The following is a 25,442-nucleotide window of genomic DNA, read 5'->3' as shown; positions in this document are numbered from 1 at the left end:
TTTAAAGGGGTTAGAAAATGCAGTCTAGGTTATCTTACAATGCAGCCATTGATTCCTGATGGTGAAGCATTTGTTTAATGCAATTTGTCGAGTCTCTCACTCTTTGGCCATAGAATCAGTGGAAGGTGTAGATGAAAGTGTCGGTTAAAGACTGCTGAAGCATCGGTTCAATATGTGCACTGCTCTGTAATCGGATGCTGCAGGAAATGGATATTGATCATAACCGAGGCCTGTTGTCCAATACAGTCTCATGCTGTCTCAGAGTGGAGAGTGCTGGGATGTTAGATAGGCTCTGTCTTCAGACTGCTAAAGCTTCTTAGACAGACTGGTATAATATAATTGAAAATCAAAACTTCAGACAGTGAAGGCTTCATTGTCGGGTTCATATTTGTATGTTCCCATGCATGATGTGTGTGTGTGTGTGTTTCTTTTTCAGTGGTCAGCCACCTACACTGGCTGCAGCCCGGCTTTCCCACACAGGCCCTAGCTGGGCAGACCGAGTGAAGTGCACTCAGTCCGCCTCTAGCTCCAGTCAAATGACCACCGGCCCGGTAGAAAAACTGGGTAAGAATTGTCCTCTGCAGAGAACCAGATTGCACTTTAAGAGAATGCGGTTCCTTCTAACTTAAAGAGTGCAGTGACACATCTTCTTCTCCTTGACTGACACAGTACCTCTCGTGTTTTCTAGGTAAAAAGGATGCTGAGGGCTGGGAGACGGTCCAGCGAGGACGTACTGCCAAGCCTCGCTCTGCCGCCATAGTTGCCAAGGTCAGTCCTGTCTTGGCTCATGTGCCCCCGAAGCAGGACAGCGTCGAGTGTGACCAGTCACATCTGCCACCAAAGGAGCAGCAAGAACTACATCCTCTGTGCCCCTCGGACAAGGACACGACCCAGAAGGACGCTGAGCAGCCAGTCCCTGAGGAGCCAGACTCCCTGGAGAAAGTTGGACATCCAGAGAACGGGAGCATGATGGAGGTACTGAGGTCCAGTACCTTGTGACATCTTTCTCCTAGAGTAGTCCCTAGATATCAATTATTCACAAGGAGCAGAGTAATACTAGACCATTTTATCAGTCACATTTGTTTTTGTTTTGGGCTCCTTGGTATTCATAGACAGACTGTCCAGACAGCCATATCAACTTTAAGGCGATTGATTGTACACTGACATTTCAGAGGCAGAAAACCCATTTTCACTATCATGAAATAAATACTCAGTTGATGCCTCAAGACACACATGGTAAGAGTGTGTTACAGCCATCGATTGATTTTGATATACAGATAATTATTTCCAATCTATCAGCTTATTTAGATCATAATTGGATATTTAGGGCATGTCAGTGACAGCTTTCCTGCATGATTTGTGTTTTCAGCTATGTGTTGAGTATTGATTGGTTTGATTTTATTTATTTTTTTAAATGTTTTTTTATTGCCCTCATGAATTGCTTGAAATGCGCATGTGTTTAATTGAGTTTGCGTGTGTTTGTGTGTGACTGTCGGTGCAGCCCCCAGCAGAGAGTGTACAAGACTCGGGGCAGTGTGTCGACGCACCCTGTGAAGACGCGCCTCCCCCCATACCAGCTCCTACCCCATCCCAAGCCCCAGAGCCCCCCCCATCCTCAGCCACAGTCCCATCAACAGACATTACCTTATCAGTCCCAGTCCCTGCTCTGGCCCTCTCAACATCCCCAGACCTTCCCCAGACGGATGAGCTTGGCGCACTGTTGGCCTTTGGGGACAGTGTGGCTGAGGGTGGCGTGTTGCAGGGCATGGCCACATCTGCTCCAGGACAGGCTGAGACTCCTGTGACAGCGGTGAAACTGGAGAGTGTGTTGGACCCCACAGAGCTTTCTACTGTGAGTGCTGAGAGATGGAGGAGGGGAGGGAGGGGGCGGCCAGGGATCCCCAAGGGTACTTCACCGCCAAAACAAAGTCAATCTAAAGAAACCTCCAGACCAAATGTGCAGGGAAAGACTGCATAGCTCTGTGTAGTGTTGTTATAGCGCCTCTCACTGTGAAGAATAGCTGCGAGCAGATGACTTTTGTACTTGAGCTTGTGCTCCCAGGGTGCGGCCTAAAACTAATCTCTCAACTTGTTTTAGTTATTTTGGCCACTTCGACTACCAAAGTCTGTGCAAAAAAAAAAAAAAAAAAAAAGGTTAGAGTAAACTGTTTCCTAGTGCAAACCATCAGTCCCCTCCTTCCACCATCTCTTTATCCTCACGGTAAATGTGCCCTGCATGACTCTTGAATGCTTCCTCACTTGTGATGATTGTGTGGTACAAACTGTGATTGGGTTGATACGGTGTTCCCCTCAGTCTTTGGACTGTGCACAAAAGTTTAAATCAAACTGCACAGAGGCTAAAATGTAGTATAAAAGGTGCTACACACTGAATATTTTTTAATTAAAATAGAAATATTTACCAGATTTATTATTTCATAATTTGCACCACTTGATTTTGTCAACATAATTCACTTATAGAGAGCTGCAAAATAATAGAAACTCCTCTTTGACATAATGTAAGCAATGATAGAAAAACTAGGTACTTATCTATACAATTAGTAATGTTAAAGTTATGTGTTTTTTTTCTGGTTACTCAACATGTATGAAGTGGAAAAATGCTGTGTGTGTGAGGTAGTATCTGTGTCATGTGTTCAGCCACAGTCCATGGCTGAGGTCCTGGCCAAAAAAGAGGAGCTTGCTGACCGACTGGAGAAGGCCAACGAGGAGGCGATCGCCAGTGCCATCGCTGAGGAAGAGCAGCTGACCAGAGAGATTCTGGCCGAGAACAACGACCTGGAGACTGACAACGAAAGTGACTTCTCTGTAAGATTAATCATGCTTATTTAAACTGTAAATGTTTGGCCCCTTTTTAGTTGGACAGCCAATAAAGTTTTGTTTTTTTTACTTCATTGACATATAAACAACACAATGGTTTTCCACAGGCTAGCATCGGCAACGGAGGTTGTGGTGTCAATATCGATTGGACTGATGTGCTGGCAGATTATGACGGTATGGACGTCAACATTTGAATGGAAACTGAGCTCTCATTCTTTGTAACGGCAAACATTACACTCATCTGTTTTATTTTCCTTGCTCGTATTTCCTGTAGCTCGTGAGCCATGGCGTCAGAGTACCTCATGGGGGGACATAGTAGAGGAAGAACCCGCTCGGCCTCCTGGACATGGAATCCACATGCATGAGAAATTGTCCTCACCGTCACGCAAAAGGTGCAAAACATTTTCTTTATGCTGTGATTGGTTGAGCACATCTGGCCCTCTCCCAACTGCTTTTTTTTATTTCTAACACACATTGACAGCATCCACACAATTCAATTAGCTTTTTCTACTTGTTTAGTGCCCTCCTCATTTACAATCCCCTAACCTTACTTTGACATGGATTTAACCCAGCAGCCTGAGAGTCAAATGCCCACTTACTGCGTATGACCTCTTTCTTTTTAGGTTGCCACCCAGTACGTCTAAACAGGCCCTTGTGCCTATCAGAGTCTATGTCTGCCTTTTGTTGATAAGGAGCTTGAGATGAATGATTTGTTTCCGTGTTTTTGACAGAACCATTGCGGAGTCAAAGAAGAAACATGAGGAGAAACAGCTGAAGGCGCAGCAGCTGAGGGACAAACTCCGGGAGGAAAAGACGCTCAAACTGCAGAAGCTCTTGGAGAGGGTGAGTACAACATGCCGAGTTGACGGAAAGCACCCTGTAGAAACTCCATGCAAGCTAAGCCCAGCCTGGCTCATAATGAGAGGTTTTGTCAGCACACTGCCTGATAGAATCACTAAATATTACAACCCCCTCAAGTCGCATCCAGGCCAGCTGGCCGCAGACAGCCATGAGAGAGACCCCCTGGCCAAAATCAACAGCCTTTCATGAAGTTTGTTTTTGTTCTGCAGGCCATGGCAGGATGAGTGAGTCCTAGAATAAATTAGGATTAACCACATAAAAACATAAAGTGTTGTATATTTGCGTTAATCCCCATGTGCACACACTGGTGAGGGTAGCAACTGAAAAATTAAGGATCCATTGTCTGTGATGTCCTGTAGAATGCACATTATTCATTTTTTCTTCTCACTCTTCACTTTCTGCAGGAGAAGGAGGTGAGGAAATGGAAGGAAGAGTTGTTGGAGCAGCGTCGCAGGATGATGGACGAAAAGCTGTTACACGCAGAGTTAAAGCGAGAGGTTCAGCTCCAGGCGATTGTGAAGAAGGCCCAAGAAGAAGAGGCCAAGGTAGAGGAGGGAAAATGCAGTAACCATATACATGTGACAGCTGAGGAATTTTGGGGTTGAGTTGTACAACGTGGGACATTTGAAGTTGTACTTGTAGGAGTGCATGTTTTAAATGACGTTCATACGTACACAATGTCCCTGAAATAAGAGTGGTGTGGCTTGGTTGTGGAAGTTGGGTTGATTCCAGCCAAAACTATTTTTCAACACTTGCGTAACAATATTTACGCGAGATACTTCTCTTTGTACATGCATTTATGTTTATTTACATATTGTATAATATATGTGTGTTCATATCCTCGGTAATAAGTGTATGTGTCTGTACAGGTGAATGAAATCGCATTCATCAACACTCTGGAAGCCCAAAACAAGAGGCATGATGCCCTGGCCAAGTTAAATGAGTATGAGCAACGCCTCAACGAGCTGCAGGATGAGAGACAGAGGAGACAGGAGGAGAAGCAGGCCAGAGATGAGGCTGTGCAGGTGCTACAAAAAACATTGCACAATTTGAATTGAATAGTTCTACTTTTAATTTTCCCATTTAGGTGCATATTCAACAATATCTTTTTCTTCCCTGTGCAGGAGCGTAAACGGGTCCTGGAAGCAGAGCGGCAGGCCCGGGTGGAGGAGCTGCTGGTGCGGAGGAAGGAGCAGGAGGCTCGTATTGAACAGCAGAGGCAGGAAAAAGAGAAAGCTCGAGAAGATGCAGCACGGGAAAGGGCCAGGTATGTATTCCCAAATCCCTTCAATACCGAAGTATGTGTACACAGGAGGCAAATTTGATAAATGTGAGACTTTCACACTGCTTTTCTATGTCCTATCTGAAGAGATCGAGAGGAGCGTCTGGCTGCTCTTAGTGCTGCTCAACAGGAGGCCATGGAGGAGCTGCAGAAGAAAATACAGATGAAGGTAAATTTAAATTATGACATTTCCATCGGACACCACACAGGAATCACAGTTTCCCTCATGATCCTTGTTTTCTGGTGTCTTCCATAGCATGATGAGAGCAGCCGCAGGCATATGGAGCAAATCGAGCAGAGGAAGGAGAAGGCTGCTGAGCTAAGCAGTGGTCGACATGCTAACACAGACTACGCCCCCAAACTGACACCCTATGAGCGCAAGAAACAGTGCTCCCTGTGCTGCGTTATGGTATGTACAGTTTCATCCCTAACTTCTATACACTATATTGTTATAGGGATAACTTCCATGGCCTAAATACAATACAAAGTCCGGATTACTTTCAAATGTACACATGGGTGTGAGGAAAAGAGAATACACAGGTGCTGCAGCTGAACAGCTCTGGCCAAACTCTCCAGTGTTATTTGGCAGGTTGTTTATACATAAAAATGCTGAGGAAGGTGATTCAGAGGATTTTTGGAAGAGGGCACATTTAAATGCGTATTTAACTGCATTGATTATACAAAGATTTATGACTGGGCATGATTATTCTTTTTCAAGTGTCAGGCAACAAATCCACAAGCAGACATATTTATCTCTGATAGACGGGCTTCCACGGCAACAAGAGTGGGACACCTTGAGTCTACAAACCAGCATCAGATAAAGAGGAGGGTTGGGAGTCAAAGAGGGAATCTTGTTAAAATGTTGGATGACCTTGGCCAGCATCTGACACCAGAGATCATGGATGGGTCAGCAGCAAGCACTTAATTTAATGACATTAAACACAAACCATTTTAAATGGGCTGCTTTCCAGAGATGGGAGAACAACACTGCCTGCTGTACACCTGACTCTTGTTGTGTCCATTCCTCAGACCTTTTATTGAGACATCTAGTCCACAACTGTCCTTTGGCAATACTTGACTGAATATTTTTTATGGCAAGCAAATAATTATATTATTTTGAAAAAATTAAGGCATTTTGAGATCTTTTTTTTTTTTTTTTAATATTGAACTTTTCTTTGTTTAGCATTACGATCCCAGAAGAAAGTTGTTGTATTGAGAGGTTTCCCCAGCAACAGTGTTGCTGTAAGCTCAATTAGTATTGTAAAAAACAGATAATGCATTCATGAGCGCATCTTATCTCTACAGCCAAGTTACACATAACATTACATTTCCTTGCTTTGTCTTTGCTTTAAACTGAGGTTCAAGAGAGACAGGTCATGTCCTTTTGAAAAAGCCAATGTGGTATATCGTTTCACCAGAATCCCATGGGGCTCTGTTGACCCTTTCCTGCCTCTGTCTCCATTGTGTCCGCAGCAGTGACCTCTGACCACTGTGTTTGTGTTTGTAGATCACCTCAGAGGTGCACCTGTTCAGCCACACCAAGGGCAAGAGGCACCAACAGGCCGTGCGAGACAGTAGCAGCATCCAAGGACGGGAGCTCTCTGATGAGGAAGTGGTGCGTAGTACCAACACCCTGCCAGGAACAAACATCCACTCATCCTGTCAAAGATTACTGCCCTACTGCTGCATGTGTCATGTGAAAACACAAAGAGACACCGTAGTTGTCTTTTATGACGTGGTCATTATTATTGTTTATGCATCCCGTTTTTATACTGCCACAGCTCTGTCGCTGGCTTTGTGCGATTACAAATGGGCCTTGAAATGTACACAGTTAGGGTTCAGTGCTTCAGTGGAGAGGTGACATCACCCCCTTGTCTCCGGGCTGTTTTTGTCATGGAGCGCTTCTCCATGGGAAGGCAGCTCGTTAATGCAAGGTAACCTCTCAGGCTGCAATATGAGATTGGCTTTTCAGCAGTGCTCATTGTGAGGCTGACAACTGTTGGTACTATACGCAGCACCTTTGGCCCCAGCAGCTCCTTCATTCAAAGCTTTTTTCAGCGAGGAATAATTGATACCCCCCCCTCCTTCCTTTCCTCTAAATCATTTCCTTTCCAAATGCAGGTCATTTTTTTTCCTGTTTGACAGTATGATAAACAAGGCAACGTAGAGAAGCACTTCACCAACATAGCACTATAAACAGTCCATATATGAGCACTTCTTCATATACATTTGCAATATGTCTCCTTCCCTATGATATAGTTTTACCAATAACCATAATGTTGAGGTTTTACTGTTTTCCCACCTTCTATATTGTCTTTTTGTCAATACTTCCAGCCCTTGCTGAAATTCGTTCTTGTCCTATTCTGCATCTGGCTAAATCTAAATGTGAACACTTTGTATTAGGTGAGTTATTAGATTGGCTTATTAGTCAGTGTAGTATCTCTAATAGATGATATGTAGATGTCTACTATTTCTTTTTCTACGTAAAAGTACATTAAGCTGTCTAATAGCTCAACGCCTGGAGACTTTGTTTAGATAGACTTATGTGTCTCCTTGTTATTTATATCAAACCTCATTTTGGTATCCACTATTTCATTCATACCAATGCCAACTATATTCCAGACTGCGGCTCCATAACTCTTCCTGCAATGAAAGATTTTTAATTAAAATGAAGATGGTTGGTTCTACCGTGCAGAGGTCACTCCATAGTTTTTCGGCAGAAGCGGGCGGCAGATGCCCTGTGCCTTCATATTTGGTCATTTCCTCTCATTCTGACTTGTGAATTAAATTGAAAATACAAGGATTATCAACAGGGTAGGATCGATGCACGGGGAGGGAGCTTGAGAATTGCAATCATTCTTTTCATCCGTCCTGGTTTAATATGGTGCAGGTAATATTCAAGATGCATGGCTTCTGACACAAGGACTTTATTTATTGATCACCTTTAGACATAACAGCTAAAGAAAAAACTGGGCCTTGCCCGAGGAAAAACTGTCCTTCTGTCCTGCTTGTCTGTAGTGCTCTGCAAGCACGGCCAATAGAGGGATCACCAGGCAGCAGAGGGTATCAGAGCTGCCCTCCCAAAGGCACTGAAGAGTGCTAAAGTTCTTGTAGTCAAAGCTGCGCTGATGGCCACAAATTGAGAACCTTGATGAAATATCCAGACTGCCAGCTGAAGCGAGCCTCTCCCTCCCCACACTGTTTTGGGATCCGACATTTGTCTAGTTATAGCAGTGAAGCTGCTGTTGAAGGAGAGAACCAATGAATAGTTTTCAGTTTTTTGTCTATGAGTGACTTGACCCCCTCCTTAAATGTCACTGATAGTATGCAGTTCAATACAAAAATGTCATGTAAACCACTGTAGTGATGGTAACTCAATACAGCACATCTCATCTAGTAGCCTGTGTGAAATACAGCTGTTCGTTTCACGCCGAATGGAAAGCCTATCTCTCAGGCCTTTTGTATGTGACAAAAGAGGCAGTGGATGAACATATCCCATGTAATCTGTATTTGTGTGGGAGCCTTTTTAGATCTGTATAGTTTTTTTGTGTCGGGGAAAGGGGGAGATGTGTAGTCGGTATCATATTTCTCCCACCAGAGGCTATCTTCTGTATCGTGTGGTGACAATGCCCTCAGGCCAGCGTCGTCGCTGCTTTGTTACAATGGTTCAGTGGTAGACACCTGTCTGTCATCGAGTCTGATTGTCTCAAACACTCGCAGTCTACACAACTTCTAGCATTCTTTCTCGCCCCCTAGCAACAGGAAATGGGATGTAATCATTATATATTTATTTGCCCTCATAGTCCGTATCATAGTTTGTATGTCAGCATTCTACCATATTTGACAGCTTAATATTTCAGGTATCCTTTTATGTTACCGCTGTGATTTTGCAAAGATGCTTTGGATGTGTTACTTTAAAAAATTCCATTAAGTGAGTGGCTTGTGCACTGGATAGCCTCTCAGAGAGATTACTGAACAGCTGCCTCCCATGAGAGGGACAGCTACATTCATGAGTCATGACTGACCTGTGGTGTCATGGAGTAGAGGGCAGAGGTGTGCGCATACAAATACAAACACACACATCCTTTGTTTTAGCATTTTTCCCCTACTTTAATGTTGTTACTTTTAGGCCTAAAAAAAGCAACTAATATAGTTCTTAAGTTAGTTACTTGATCTTAACTACTTGATCAAAATTAAAGCTCCGTAAAGTGGTGCTTCAAATCTAATATATTTCTCCATACTATTGAATATGCATTACTAAAGGCACAACAGTCAAACTTAAACTCTCAATAAATTATACACCCAAGAACTCAATCAAAAGCCAATTTGCGTAATTAGGAATATGTTGGTGTGGTATAATCAGATTTGATTAAAATTGCTGGCAACACAGGCAAACACGGCCACAACTGTCGTAACATTTTGACTAAAATATTGATTGGTGCAAGGAAATATGTGCCATCACATTTTCCCGCTGATCTCCAACCATTGAATTATGCACAGACAACAATATAAACACAGAATATGTGTCATGTAAGATAACCAAAACATTTCAATTTTATAGTAAGAAGCTCCTTTAGATAGCAGGGTTTCTAGGCCTTTTGGTCCAAATGGTAAAGACACCATTCAGATTCAGTCAGTAGTTTCGTGGCACTAACTTACTTTTGCCGACATAACGACACCTGTTTTTGCCAACGCACCTGAGTGAAAACCTCAATTCAGGCAGCAGGTGCACTGACAACACTTGTGACCAACGGGTATGGCATCCCACGCACAGGTTAGCTCGACGGCTGAATGCAAACCGTTTATCTGTGAGGCCATCCTTTCCTCTGGGGTGCTGGATGACAGCATAATTGGGTAATTGGTTTCTTGCACATGCATCATGTTGTTCAAATTGGGTTACATTCCCTTGTCTCCCGGTGGAAATATCAGAATCATCTGACAGGGCCAGACAGGAGGCAACACCTCCAGCCTTTTAACATGTCTGTGGGGCGAGTGGCTTCAAAAGACTGTAGAGCATTGGAGGTAATTATAGGATACAATGGTGATATTGAGCGGTATAAATCTACATGTCACACAATATATTCAATGCCACACCTGAAGTGTATAACCTCTGCTTAGAGACATTTGACAATCATTTTATTTGTTGCTCTATTTTCATAGTAATGGTTTTTTTTATTTATTTGTTTTGCAGTAATTGTGTCAGTAGTGAGAGAAGTATTCAGATACTTTACTTAGGAATATTTTAACAGATGCATTAATGTATAAGCAGCATTTTAATGTTTTAGCTGAACAGGTAAAGCTATACCTATTTCACCTATACCTTTATATCCTTGTTAGTGTCACCTATAATGCATCATACTGTATTTTATAAGCTGATTATGTGTTTTGAATAAAATTTAGATTTAGAGCTTTTAGATACATTTTGTGCAGTACAAAGTGCAATATTTCCCTCTAAAATATACTGGGGAAGAAAATGGAAGTACTCAAGTATGAGTACCTCAAAACTGTTCTTCAGTACTGAGTAAAAGGTTTTTATTTACTTTCCACCAGTGATTTATGGGCTTGTTGTTGCACCAAAAACGGATGCAATAGTTTTTTTTAACAGCCTGTTATAAGTAATGGTACTAGCAATTGCCTGCAATGTCTTTGATGTATTGATTTGTGTCTACTTTAGGAACATCTTTCCTTGAAGAAATACATTGTGGATATAGTGACGGACAGCTCTGTGTCTTCTGAGAGCATGAAGGATGGAGAAGAGAGGCAGAAGGCTCGTAAGAAAGCAAAGAAGCTCCGCGCCAGAATGAACTCCAGGTAATGTATCCATTTTCTTTCTCTCTCTCTTTCTGTTTCTCCCTCGGCATCCTCTCAGAGGTACAGAGGACAAAACTGTGCCAGGACTTTTTTTATGAGTGACAAGGAGATGGAAAGCAGATGTTATGTGCATCCTGGCTGTCCACAAGGTAACACTGATGAGCTTAATTTATAACCACTTTCCGTGATTGGGGAGCAAAACTGCAAATCGATCTGTAGGGCCCCAGCTTTCACCTGTAAAGAGCTTTCCTCCAAATTGCTGCTATGGCATTGCCAAATCTGAAGCCTTCCTCCGTGTACAGGATGTATGTTAAAGTATGTATGAGCCATGCCTATTTTTCTTCTTCTGAGCTATTGATTTTTAAATGAAGTATCAAAGAAAATCAATAGTAATCAACAAATAGGAGGCTTATAGCTGCTGTGTGTCAGAGCCTGGAACTGAGCTACATCAATTTAACTGGTTGTCACAACAGGGAGGGAGAGGAGTGGAAAGAGACACAGTCCTGACAATACTTACTGTAAGATGTTATTGATGCAGAATATTGGAAGTATTCCACCACAAACAGGAAAACATTAATATCTGAGACGTACGATCTAAAGACAGTAACGTTGCATACTAAAAATATATTTCGAGACATAAAGTAAGATATGGCCTCTATCGATCTCAGTCGTGGCTGAGGAATCACTTACACAATTTAAACATAAAATATGTGTATAGTAGAGAAGTACAATAGGTTATAAATAACAAAGTCACATTTTTGTTGAAAAGAAATTAAGCTAAAAAGGACTAAAAGCCCAACACAAATGTCCAGACATGTTAATCACATTGCAAAATGCTGATATTTTATTTTTACGTTTGTAAACTAATATCAGATTTAGCGGGCTGTACTTCTAATTAAACATCATTCCCCATCAGCTTGAAAAAAGAAAACGGGCCCTTGAAGTGAACTCATTGGCATTGCTCAGAAACCAACACTTCTTTTTTCTATTCTATTGTTAGTTTTTGCAAGAGAGCATGAATATGAAAAGAAAAAATGACTTTATGATGTGGCTGTAGCTCAAGAAGTAGAGTGGGTCAACCATAAATCACATGGTTGGTGGTTCAGTCCCTGTCTCCTTTTTTCCACATATCTTAATGTCCCTGAGCAAGGCAGTGAACCCCAAATCGCACCCACTGGCCGGTCCAGTGCCTTCAGCGTTTGTGTGTGTGTGTGTGTGTGTGTGTGTGTGTGTGTGTGTGCGTGTGTGTTTGTGTGTGCATGGGTGAAAGAGAGGTAAAGCCTTGTACAGCAGCTGTGTCCCACTCAGGTTGAAAAGTGCAGTCCATTTACCATTAACGATCTAATGGAGGGCGTGTTGATAGTGTGGTCTTAAAGGTTGGACATAAGTAATCCAGTTATACAGTTATCAACTATTATAGCATTTTGATTCTTAAAATTATAAGTAACCCTTTTCATTGCATCCAATCTGTACACTGACATCAACAATATTTATTAACACAATAGGTTCACTATTTCCTAATTTTTTCATCTACTAATAAAATACCTCTAACATGGCCAATTACAGAAACGGAGAAAGAAAACTCTGTTGTCGTTTGTTGTTTTCTGCTCAAAGATCTATAAATTGATATGGATCATGGCAATTAGGATTTATAAACTTAGGGTTAGGCTAGTGTATTCAATCGTCAGGACTCTGTTTGAGACACTAACTGACTTATTGTAAAGAGTCTGCTCTTCATTATCTTTATTGGGATTATGATTAAGAATTTTTTTTGGACATGACCGATACACTGTTCTAATGGTAACATTCGTTGTGTATATCAACTTAAAAAAAACCAATTTCTATTCACCTGCAGTACTTTTTAATTATGTTAAATTTATTGTTTTGTGGTTTCTATTGAACAGAACCGTTAGAAAGAAATGGCAACGTCCTCCTGTGAATGTAGGCAGACTAATTGATCCTAATAGAGCCTCCAACCGCTCATCAAGATTGACCTGTGGATTTGACCCTGAGTGAGATTTCTAAATAGAGAATTCATTATTATTAGGCTATTCAGGAGAAAGTATTTATTCAAAAGAAGGCGACTTCAGGCTGAAACACTGTTGCTGCTCTAGTGCTTTATTCTCAGTGCTGCTGTTTTTGGCTTTGTGAGGCTCAGCGGTACTGAGAAAGTGACAACATGATCTGTCTCTGTTCACCGTCACTCCTGCACCGGCCCTGCTGAGACTAGCACTCAAAGGCAGCAGGCTTTCAGAGGTCATAAATAACACAGAGCCCCAGTAAACATAAAGGTGAGCCGCTCCACCACTGGGTGGAAATGAACCGTTTTATTGGAACACCGTATGGTGTCCGTAAAACGTGAGTGGTTCTCACCAGGCCAACATCGCAGCCTTGCTCTGTCGTAAAGCAGCGAACACACTTTTTAACCCCCACGTTTTTCTTTTCTTGCAGTTTGGCTAACCTTTTGTAATAATAAGTGTTTTGGGAAAGAAAAAAAGCTATTAAAATTTCACGTAAGTAGTCTGTCAGTTAGTGTCAGGATGGGTTCTGAACTTGGAAACCAAAGTCTCCACTTATGCTTTGGCACAAACTGCATGTCTGCAGTTGGTTGCTTGTGGTTTGCTCTGCAGGGAGCCGGGTCGTGTGCGTGTGTGTGTGTGTGTGTGTGTGTGTGTGTGTGTGTGTGTGCGTGTGTGTGCGCCTCAGATGGTAGTGTGTATACAAAGAAACTCCTGTTTGGTCAATGGTATACAGTATGAGGTGGTAAGCATGGCCCTAACAAATTTTATCGTCTGCTGCCCTAGATTAAGGGAAAAGGTCCTGCTCGTAAATGAACTTGCGTCCTTAACAATGCATATGCAAGCTAAATGGGTTTAAGCACATTAAGCTCTTAAAGTATAAGTATAATTTTAGGTTTTCTGTAGGCTATACTTCTCTTTATTGCCATTGAACTGATGCCTGGCTTCCTTTCTAGGTCTGTGTTGTGTACATTGTCGTCGCATTTTGAATAATGTTTTTTTTTTTTGCAGCATTGGATAGAAGTGTGTCAAAGAAATAGCTGCAAAAGGGGTTGAGATCTGTTGTGTTATAAACTGCTTAAATTAATTATAGAGTTGTGCTTTTTCTTCTTGTTGATCACTGATATTTATTGCTGAAGGCCCAACATGGGCTGCTTCTGACAGCAATGAATTGCTCTGCAATTGCTCCCTGTTTAGTCTGTTTAGGTATAAACCTGTCTGATATTAATAATGTAATATCATGAATGGCAAACAGGGCAGATATAGTTTAGGCCTTTCTGAGAGCAACTCGGTGCGACCCATTTATCGTACTCACCGGACACGAAAAGTAACTAAATCTATAATTAATGTATATTGTTATCCTCGGTCACAACTTGATCTATTGAGATTTCTACTTTGATATTTGAATATGAAGAAGTGTATAGTATTTGATAAGACAAGGCTGCTTTTTTTTATTCTAATCTTAAGAGTTTTTTAAGGGATACATCTATCTATACAGATAGTTAACAATTTAAACCATGTAACAACAAATTAGATATAACACTAATATCTTCTCAAATGCTAGAATATATGCCCTCAATGTCCTGATCTGGATGTGAGGTGAGTTATCAGTTGTTTTTAGATAACTGCGTACAAGATTGAATACAAGAGATTGTGAAAAAAGGATGAGGCTTTGGTTGGTCCACGTACGGCCTGCCGGGACAAATCCACCTGTCGTCTTCCAGGAAGTTTTTGATCCTATCAGTGTATAGGCGGGTAACCGGAAGGCGCTCAATCTGACTCTGATCAATAGTTACTTATCATGTCTGGGAATACCTGACTGACTGATAGAATCCCTCCACATTTTACACACACAGACACACAAGCACACGGTTTGTGTTTCTCAGACGTCCTCTCAGAGTCTGGCTGTTGGCGTAATGCCCCGTAGATACCAGTCCCCTAATGACCATGACCTTTTAGGAGGTCACACATTCAAAACACTGGTTGTAACCCTCTTTAACTGTTTATTTGACAATGAGTCAAGTGAAGAACTTGAGCCTCCCTTGTTAAAAAAACGAGTCAAAGGAAGGCAGAATTTAAAGATAGAATTAAGTCTTCATAATATGAGTCGATGGCAGCAAAACACTCCCTACAGAGTCTGATTATTTTAAGCCACGTTACTTGGTGAGTGGCTGACAGGCCAAATATACAGACTGAGTTTGAACTTTTTCTCTCTCTCTCTTCACACTTTCATCCGTTGTGCTCTTTCCTGACAGGCCAAACACTTTTTTTTTCTGGTATTCAAATAATTTTTCCTACTTCTCTCTCTGCAGGGCAAAGGAATATGAGACGACAATGGAGGCAAAGACACAGGTCTCTGACTCCCCATACAAGGCCAAGTGAGTGTCTTTCTTTTTTTCATAATTAAAAGTTTCATTGGTTTCTTCATTTCTAATGTTTTACTCTAATGATTATAAAGCTTTGGTGGCGGACGGCAACTTATAATTATTTCATATTATCCCGAAAAAAAATATATATACAGTATTTATTTATTTTTAACCAAAAATGCTCATCAAAATGACCCGCACTTCCAGCCTCTGTAATGTAATATATATGTGTATATATGTGTATATATATGTGTATATACGTGTATATATATATATATGTGTATATATATATATATATAGGTGTATATATGTATATATATATATATATACAAACACCAGATCCTTATCCATGTTTCCATGCTACTTCAGCCAACTTCTATCAATCAACAGAAAAAAGAAAATGTGATGATCATGTAACTGTTCTATTTTTCAAGCATTATGAAATGAAACATTAAATAAATAGAATAAAACATTAAATAAAGATATTAAAACATTAAATAAAGAGAATAAAACATTAAATGAAGATAATAAAACATTAAATAAAGAGAATGAAACATTAAATAAAGAGAATATAACATTTAATAAAGATAATGAAACATTAAATAAATAGAATAAAACATTAAATAAAGATAATAGATGATGTTTCAGCCTTCGTGGCATCAACTTAAGATCTTAAAAATAAGAACTTGAAAATGTAAATATATACATATATATATATATAAATATATTGTGTTTTATATGTATGAACAAATGTCTCAATAAAGTTATTGAATTTAAAAAAAAAAAAAAAAAAAAAAAAAAAAAAAAAAAATCTACCCGGCATGCAATGCGCGGTGATCGCCGGAACCTATTTCCCGGTCACCGGGATTCTACCGGGACGCCTCCTCTAGCTCCCAGACGGCTCAACCTCCTCTAGCTATGCTAGCTATAGGAGGTTGAGCCGGCCGGTCCACCGGTACCGGTACCGTGAAAAACACCGGTAATCCGGCACACCGGTATACAGGAGGATGAGCCGTCCAGATAAACATCCGTGAAAACATCATGACGTGACGTCACTGCACCGCGACTGTGACAAACGCGAAACATTAAATAAAGAAAATAAAACATTAAATAAAGATAATGAAACATTAAATAAAGAGAATAAAACATTAAATAAAGAAAATAAACATTAAATAAAGATATTAAAACATTAAATAAAGAGAATAAAACATTAAATGAAGAGAATGAAACATTAAATAAAGAGAATATAACATTTAACAAAGATAATGAAACATTAAATAAATAGAATAAAACATTAAATAAAGATATTAAAACATTAAACAAAGAGAATAAAACATTAAATGAAGATAATAAAACATTAAATAAAGAGAATTTAAATAAAGAGAATATAACATTTAACAAAGATTATTGTCAAACATATAACAAAGATTATATAAACATATAACAAAGATTATATATAACATATAACAAAGATTATTGTCAAACATATAATTATATTATATATATATATATATATATATATATATATATATTACATTACCGAGGCTGGAAGAAACACAAAATATATATTCTCGTATGTTCAGGTTGCAGCGCCTGGTGAAGGACCTGTTGAAGCAGCTGCAGGGTCAAGACAGCGGACAAAACGCCAACAACAAAGTGTCTGGTCTGGACAGAACTCTGGGAGAGATCTCTCGCATCTTAGAGAAACAGGTAAAGCACAAATTCATCACATAGATACAGATACAGTAGTGTGAATGAGTTATACGTATCTTTTATTAGTGAGGGGATTCTTTTTTTATGATATTGCTTGTATATTAATGTTCAAACTGTTTCATGCACCTATACCCTTTCTTTTCTTTACCGTAGATGTCTATGTCAATGGTTTCTGACTAGTTCACGTCCTCTCTGGAGCATTTTGTGCTGTTCTGCTTTGTTGCTTGTCTATTGACTAAACAGTCTGCAAAAGTGCACAGGTCATGCCAGCCCTTTGGCATGTCTCCTCGGTGATGAGTTGTGTTTGGCTGTGTCGCCTTGTGTCTCACCCTCCCAATGTAGAGTATCACTTACTCCAAACCAACTTGCCTTTGGTTATTGGCTAATGAAGACCAGATTAACTGTGTTTTCATTGTGCACATGGTACCAATAGAGGAGCTTCCTAGCACGAGAGCAAGCATTGTCTCGTGCCTCGTGTCTATGTGGCTTGCCCCACTCAGATGTCACTGGTTTAGACAATAGTAAATTGGATTTCCAGATGAAATGCCATGGATTCATGAGACTTTATTGAACAAAGGCAAGCAAGTTTGACATTTTTTCAGAGATTTGGCTTTTCCGTTACACTTCATACAGCTGTATAAATATATATAATTGTCAGATATAATGGCAGACATTTATAACTATAGTTGATGTGAAACATCTGTCCCAGAGGTTTTGTTGCAGGACGGGTTTTTTTTGTACAGTAAAACTCGCATCAATTTTAGACTGAGAGGAGGAATTAAAACACCTGCCATCGTGTTTATGATGAAGAGAATATACAGCCCACTTCCTGTAATGAGGCATAAATTTCCTGCCAAGTTGTGGTCCGAGCCATCATAACATCCCACTGTGCATGCCTCTGGGCGTGAGGATAGAGAGATTATGGTGTCCCATCAGTGACGAGGGGGCCGGCTGGAGAGGCTATTACCGAATTTCCCCAGAGAGGCGAAGAAAGAGGTGGCTGAGGTGGCTGAGGTGGGTGGCACAGCGTCCTGTAAGGAGAGAGGAGGAGACCAGTGTGATGTGAGTAGCTCACAAGCTGTCACTACATGAGGGCTCCTCCCCTCAGCTCCACATACTCCCAGTGGGAGGTCAGAGGTCAGTGGGCCACAGTAGATGTGCTCTATTCAACAGCGGTGTCGCTGGGAAGGAGGCAGCTCCGTCCGGGGTGCCTTTGCTTTGTCTTTTACCTCGGCACAAAAGCATGTTTTGTCAAGTTCTGCTTCACCAGCTTCTTAGAGAAGTATCCACCCAAAGCTGAGAGGAACAAAGTGATTGGCCAATAAGGCCGCCTAGGGAGCACTTCCCTCTGTAATCCCTGGACAAAGTAAAATAAATAGAGTCTCCGTCAGCATGTCTGTCTGGCCCCTGAGTCACATCAAGTCAGGACCGTTTAGATTATTTGACCTAACAAGCATCTCTCATGTCATTGACTCACCTAGAGATTTGTTTTTCTCCCCCATATCTGATTCAGTCTCCACTTTCTCTACTAATTCCTTAGACAACACCCGACACTCCCCCTCCTGCACTGCTGTTTGGGTCCCACCCCCCTCAGTCCTCCCCTGCTTTCTAGGCTACGTCTTGTCTCTGACCCCAGTGTGTTTCTCCCTCTGAGGCCTCTAATGGTTTATTTCGTGTCAAACCTGATTTTTTTTTTTTTTTTTTTTTTTTTTTTTTACTCACAGTGATTAAGAATATCAATTATCCCCAATATGCAGCTCTTTTCTTGCCTTATTACTTTGCTCTTGTATTTAAAGCAGTGTTTACCAATCCAATTCCTTTTCTGTTCTCTAGAACAGATCAACATGAACAACATGTTGGTATGAACTGTCTGGCATGGTGCTCGGAGAACCAAAGACCTAACATTTTCCTTTTACCAGCTGTCAGAGCCTGGTTGGGGTTGTATCTGGGGACATGGGGGAAGGTGAAGGGCAGCTTGGCAGGATAATAAGGTTTCTTGCTTGGGCCTCCAGCAGACTGACAGATACAGCACAGAGCAGCAGTGTCAGAAATTTGTCACAGACGGCAAAAGTGAGCAACATGCTATTCAGTTCAGAAATCTTTGATACAAATTATTCTTCTGTCACACTGTTACTGTCACAAGTGCTGTATTTTTCATTACATCTCGGTTTTAAAGAAAATTGAGTTTTGACTGACGTCCCTATCCGTCACTAATAATAACCTATTCCTTGTTTGTCATTGACCATTAACAAAGCTTTTCAAAAGCATCAACTCTGATATTATTCTAATCTTGTAGACATATTAATGGATGAATATTAGGTTTGTCTTTTTTTAATTAATGTTTTGTTCAGTGGACATGATGGTTTTTGTCCTTCAACAAACAAAACTCGCAAAAAATTGTAAATTAGAGCTTTTAGATTTGCTCGTGAATTTCCTTGCTTTTACTTTAGCTTCATATGTTTAAAAAAGTAAATGTTTTCAACAGTAAAAGCATGAAGATTCCTTTTGCCTATGGAATGTGCATGTGCCAGTATTTTGGACATTTTAGATCAGATTATTTATGACATGAAATAGAATATTTAAAAGAAGTAATTATTAGTTTCAGCCCTAATGTTATTAGAAATGTGTATCATTATAATCAAGGCTGCCATTTGGTTGTTCAGTAATCTTGTGATTAATTGAGAAAATTAGCTTAGTCATTGCTGGGAAATCATGTAAAAGTTTCAGCTCTAATGTAATTGTATTTCCTCATTGTAGACTGTAATTTTTTCCCCACACAGTCTCATGTTTGTTTCCTCACCACAAGACAAATAGGGAGTGAAATGGTTCTGAGCTTCTTGGTGTATTAGTTACAACTAGAGGCTGTCTGTGGTTTCCGTGGAAGGTTTAGTTTTGCACCACACTGGCCTTTGATTAATCTTGGCTCATTTTATTGAATAAACACAGTTTGTAGAATTATCCTTTTCCATGTTTGCCCAGCACTCACATAGTCTACTAAATCATATGCCATCATGTCTTGTAAACACAAAAGTTTATACTGGACCTTAAAATGCTTACTCCAGCAGCCTTGTTGTGGTTTACAGTGGAGTCGGCCCAGAGAGCTTTGTATACCACTCTTAAGCTTTTCTATGAAGCAAGATAATGATGAAATTTGAGTAAGGAGAGGGTGATCATATTCATCTCTGTCTTAGTTGTGAAGGAGTGAACTCCGGATTTGAAGGTACAGATTAAAGTTGAACGCAGTCCTTAATGGACTCTGCCAGTTGTTGTCCATCTGTTGGGGGGGCAGGACTGAGGCTGTGCCCTCCTCTCTGCTTTAATTAAATTGTCTGGTGGGAGGAGACTACAAAGTGCAATCTGGCTGGTCTGCTGGTCTGCGGACACTGTCGCAGGACTTACCAGCTGCTTCTGGCCTCCCATCAGCTGGGGTAACAATGGTCACCCTGGCCAATAATTGGATAAGATTCCCCCTGTTGTATTATTCAGGAGCCATCCTCCCAGCTTGTGTCTTAATGCTCAGCTCTTAGTGGTTTCTCTTTTTTTTTCAGTTTGAGGGAAAACTAGTTGCTCATCCTGTTACTGTGTTTTGTTGTAGCTTCTGTTGGGGTGTGACCGGGCACTGATTAGAACTTAAACGGACACTCCTTAAATTTGGAAAATATGTTTGTTAGCTGTCTTACTCGCCGCTTTAATTTCAACTATGTGTTTTCAGTACAGAGATACTGAAGTTCTGGGACATTGTTTAGCCAACCTTAGCACAAATATTTAGAACAATGGTTAATGGTTAGCCTACAATTAAAGGGCAGTTTAGTATGTCACTGACCAAAGAAGACATTATGCAGTTGTTTTCCAAGGCTAAGTAGTATTCACAAATGTACTTTGACATGTAAAATCTGTGCAGTGACCCCCCTTAAAGTAAAACAAGAATAAGAGTCTACAGATTCACCAGCAGCTCTTTGCACAGCGGGGGCTTTAGGCTAAATGCTAATGTCAGCATGCTAACATGCTTATATGCATTTGGTATAATGATTGCCATGTTCACCATCTAAGCTTAGCGTGTTAGCATGATAACATTTGTTAGCCTACGCATCCAATAGTCTCTTTGGTTTTGTTCTTAGCCTTAACGCATGGGGAGGTCCCTGATAACTACTCGTTTTATCTAACTTTGGTTGCAAACAAAGGCATTTTTAAAAGTGGTGGAGTGTCCGTTTGAGAACATTGGGTGGAACCGGGTGAAAACATTGTTTCATAAAGTTTGTAGATGCCGTTTCCCACTCGCTTAGAAAGTCAACGCCTTTGCACAGCATGAAGATCAGCGTTTGCAGAGCCCAGAGATGTTTGCCAAAACAAACCTTTAATTTAAACATTAGGTTTTTTGATGAGACGTGTGTCCTCACAGTAGGATTCTGTTGCCTGCTTTGTTTTCTGTGGACCATTGCATGCAAAGACCACCTAAAGATAGTACGTCAGGTAGTTTGAACCTAATCCTCTTCACTCGTATTGTTCCATCATCACAACAGATAAATCTATCAACAGAGCAGAAAAGGTACAGACTAGCCAAGAAACCCAGCCAGGACTGGGCAGGTCCCAGTTACCCCCTTTAATACCATTTGATAAGCTGCTATGAAAGAGCTGCCTTTTCTCATTTAGCCTAGAAGCTTTTAGGTAGGTGTGTTGATGGGAGGGTTAAGAGAGGGGTTAAGCCAAGCTCAGTGACTGAGACCCAATTGATTAGGCATGGAAACTGCTGGCAACGTACAGAAAGAAAGTCGTAATGAAGTCTTTTCACAAACATTGCTCAGACTTTTGAGACCGTCTTTGAGACATTTCTCATTATGTTAAAGGCAAAGGGTCTTTGATCATTTTTTGTGCAAAACCCTCAAAGATTGTTCAGTGTGTCTTCTGTGTGAGTGTAACACAGAAATTGAGGAGCAGTTGCCTCAGCAGCGGGAATGAATGACAGATGAAGAGCTTATCTGTAATTTGGTAAAGCGCTTCTCTCTCAATGTGTTCAGGCTTGTTGGCAACTTCCCATGTGCGGAACAAAAGTGTTGTGAAGTGGCTGGATCTTTTTGTGCTGTCACAGCACTGAGGAGCCCGTAACCTCATTAGGTGTAGGAGTGACCTGCAGTGTAACACGGCCCTCTGCAGTTGTGTGAAGAAGGCCCTCCATCAGCAGCTCCCCTCCAGCTCCTTTCCTCCCTGTCGACCCAGGCACAAACACGCCTGATAGTCAGCGCTCGCTCCTGGCTTTGTACTTGTTGATTTATAAGACACTGTAGCAACAGCACCTGACCTACTGCCAATTACTCTATCATCACAGGAGCCCAGGACCTAACTATTTACACGTGTTCATAAATCTAGTGTACTGGACTGACTTTTTCCGGTACTAGGTCAGTTTGTAATCTTTTATTTTTTATGGGATAAGTAAAGTGAGAAAAAGGAATTTAACCTCAAACAACATAAACCAATGGACTTAACTTAAAAAAAAAAAAAAAAAAATAATAATAATAATAACAATTACAAACACGTTAGCATGAAATGTAGTCATTTTTACCAATGTCCTGGCACTACTGCGCTTTTTGTTTATTAAATACATTATGTAAAAACTTTTGACAGTTTAGTTTATTAAAGGTACTCACCGACTAGAAAAAGGAGACATTTGTGACTGGGTTGATAACCTAATAAAGCTGAAACAGGTGTTAGTTTAAAAAAAAAAAAAAGTCAGGCTTATTCATAAGAGAGTAATAAAGGAAATATAAAACAAAGTTTTTATACTGTCATAAAAAAAGTTTAACCTAATGTCAAATTAAGCAGTTTGATTGGGCAAACAATAAATGTTTTACTGGTAGTTTGACTTGAGTTACATGCGAATGTAGAGACCATCAGGAATTAACCTTATCACATTTTTCTTTAACATTCCAATTAGTTGCTTTTTACAGATTTGATATTTTATATTTTTTCCAATCTAAGTTTAAAATGCAATAAATGGGCCACAATTGAAAGATCAAAAAATTATATTTTATTACCTTGATGTTCACAGAAATATCTTTTTTCGAAGTACCCCCTCTAAAATATATTTGCTTAAACTTAATTTTTCTAGTAAATAATGTATTTAATAACCTATCCATGCCCCTGTTGACCCCTCATTTGTATATCTAAAAACGTTTGTCTGCATATTGTCTACACTCAGATTTCCATTCTAATGTAAAATGAATAAGACGAGGAGAAAAGGAGAATGAGTCGAGCCATTAGAGCCAAAGCACCACTTTGAGATTGGACTATTTAGTCAAACACACTGAAATCATGTTGTAAGAAAGTCTGCCATCCGTGTAAAACTTTCAGATCTAAAGTAACGAGAAGTGTTAGAGGAGCTCTTTTGCAAGCGAGTGAGGCAGGACAGTGTTGAAGGTTGAAGAAACGTCTCTGAACACGATTGCATAGCTCTTTGATCCCTGTAAATGCTGACACAATAGGTGAAGCAATGTAAATGCTGCATCTTTTATAACCTCAGTAAATCTAAGGCATTATCAATTTACGTTTGATCAAGAAGGTAATATTTTTTTTTCAGTTAACTATCCTATTAGAAGGATTGTCTTAATTTAAGTTATGTAATTCCCCCATTCTTTGTTTGGCCAAGTGGCGTTTTTCTCGGTTTCACTTAGTCCGTGGTCATCCGTTGAGACCACCCTGGTGCTAACTGGAGCCTGCAAAGCATTTGCCTTCCACTGAAACTTGACGGTTGTAGGGCGGAGTCGGGTTGTGCACTTTTGAGATTAAACAGGAATACTTTGGGGATCACTTTGTTTCAGATTTCAATCCTTCGCCCCTGTTGGAGAAAGAGCGTTTCCCTCTCTGGTGAGAGCCATGTAATCCCCTGTCCAGCCTGTGGCTTGTTGTCCCCTGACTGTACCTCTGTTTCACCATATCTCTCTCTCTCTCTCTCTCCTTCTCTCTATCTCTCTCTGTCCTCGCCTCAACAGAACAATGCAGACCAAGTGGCCTTCCAAGTAGGCGGCGGCCTGTCGGCTCTGGAACAAATTCTGCAGGTCGTCGCTGCTTCTTCCACACCCAATGCAGTCCCTCGTATTCCTCTCAAGTGAGTACTGTTACCAAATTGAAATACTTAAATTATAATAAACATAATGATACACTTTGAGAGTATAAAAGTAGATGGTGTGCTCGGGTATTTTTCCATGATTTAACACACAACTCAAAACTCTGCCCTTCTGTTTATTATCATGACTTAATCAAGTTTCTGTTTCAAGCCAGCAGGGTGAGCTGTCTCTTTAGCTTATAATGGGAACAGTTAGATTTCTGAAACTCCGACCAGTTGTTGTTTAGATCAGTCATGACATTAGCCATGAGTGGATGTGATCTCGTATACTAGGTGTACGCCTAAATTTAGGTTCATTGTCAGAATAGGAACAGGTGTGCAGTGTGATTTTCTGCAATGACAGATTTTCCCTGTGAGTCTGTTTGTAATGAACAGCACCTGCATTAAGATCCCACTGATAATACAAACATATTATCACCTCTTCTCTTTAAATAGATGTTGATCCATAGTGTTTATCTAATCAAATGTATAAAGATAAACACATTTTTACATTTCACTTTGGCCGTGTACAAAAACTCTGAAAGCTCTTTTTGTTGGGATACAATTTAGCCAATGCTGAAAGAATAAAGATAGTATTAGCAGATTTTTAATAATGCATTTCTGATTATGTTGACAAAAGGTAAAGGGCAGGTAGACTACATACTGCTTAATGTCTGTCTTCTCTGAGCTTTTTATTTACAAGGCTTCAAACAGCTGTTACAGTCCTTCTTCCCTCTGACTTCCCTTTGACTGTATCCTTTCTCTGACCCTCTCTGACCCTACTGACAACAGACTTCCTTATTTCTGCTCTCTTTGTTTTTTTGCAATTCCCCAAAGTGAGTGAGCTAATCTCAACTAACCAACTTTATCATTGTTTATAGCTGTTTCAACTCAATAAATTTCCTCAAAATGTATTAATGAGTAACAGCGCTGCCCTTCTAGAAATTGAGAGCATTTCCGTAATCAATTTGTGTTCATTCTTTTCTCTCGAAACACAAAAAGCACATGTGTCCCATCTATCATTTAGAGTGCAGAGTATTTTTGAGTTGTGGGTCTGGTGTTTGCATGGCCTGGCAGTAGATAACCTCAGAGAGGCTGCCGTACTCACTAGTGGGACTCTGTAATGGACTCGAATGGCCTTGCACTCCCATTCATTAGCATTTACTGGTCTCTGAATCTCTGCTAATGGACAAATGCTTCTTATATTTATAAGGCTTTTAAAGGGCATCACATGTATATTGATTTTTTTTCTACTCTCTCTTCCTCAATCATTGTAATCTGAGGGAATTTCGAGCAGACTTCTGAATTGAAAGAAATGTTATTATCTTAAATGGAAAGACTGTCTTCTCGCACAAAGCGTTTGTTTGCACTTCTGTGCATGACGGTGTGTTAGCTTAAGTGCACACAATACCTCCTCGTCTTTAAAGACATCTTCTTGACACGCTGTGGTGAAGAAACAG

The 25,442-nt window shown here is 40.4% G+C and overlaps 1 protein-coding gene across 1 annotated transcript in view; it reads left to right on the top strand.

Moving 5' to 3' along the window:
• scaper (S-phase cyclin A-associated protein in the ER) overlaps positions 1-25,442 on the top strand; it is a 58,299-nt gene that overhangs the window by 11,367 nt on the left and 21,490 nt on the right. Inside the window, exons 7-23 of the mRNA XM_054620197.1 lie at positions 437-564; positions 689-975; positions 1,502-1,852; positions 2,656-2,823; positions 2,943-3,009; positions 3,110-3,227; positions 3,567-3,678; positions 4,101-4,241; positions 4,566-4,721; positions 4,821-4,963; positions 5,066-5,147; positions 5,235-5,387; positions 6,486-6,593; positions 10,653-10,789; positions 15,120-15,185; positions 16,757-16,883; positions 23,870-23,985. Of these exons, the coding sequence (XP_054476172.1) occupies positions 437-564; positions 689-975; positions 1,502-1,852; positions 2,656-2,823; positions 2,943-3,009; positions 3,110-3,227; positions 3,567-3,678; positions 4,101-4,241; positions 4,566-4,721; positions 4,821-4,963; positions 5,066-5,147; positions 5,235-5,387; positions 6,486-6,593; positions 10,653-10,789; positions 15,120-15,185; positions 16,757-16,883; positions 23,870-23,985 (2,460 nt within the window). The remainder of the gene's footprint in view (positions 1-436; positions 565-688; positions 976-1,501; positions 1,853-2,655; positions 2,824-2,942; positions 3,010-3,109; positions 3,228-3,566; positions 3,679-4,100; positions 4,242-4,565; positions 4,722-4,820; positions 4,964-5,065; positions 5,148-5,234; positions 5,388-6,485; positions 6,594-10,652; positions 10,790-15,119; positions 15,186-16,756; positions 16,884-23,869; positions 23,986-25,442) is intronic.

Source organism: Anoplopoma fimbria, chromosome 19 (assembly GCF_027596085.1).
Source record: "Anoplopoma fimbria isolate UVic2021 breed Golden Eagle Sablefish chromosome 19, Afim_UVic_2022, whole genome shotgun sequence".
Lineage (NCBI taxonomy): Eukaryota > Metazoa > Chordata > Actinopteri > Perciformes > Anoplopomatidae > Anoplopoma > Anoplopoma fimbria.
The sequence above is the reverse complement of the archived record's forward strand: the minus strand, read 5'-3'. Positions and strand labels throughout refer to the sequence as shown.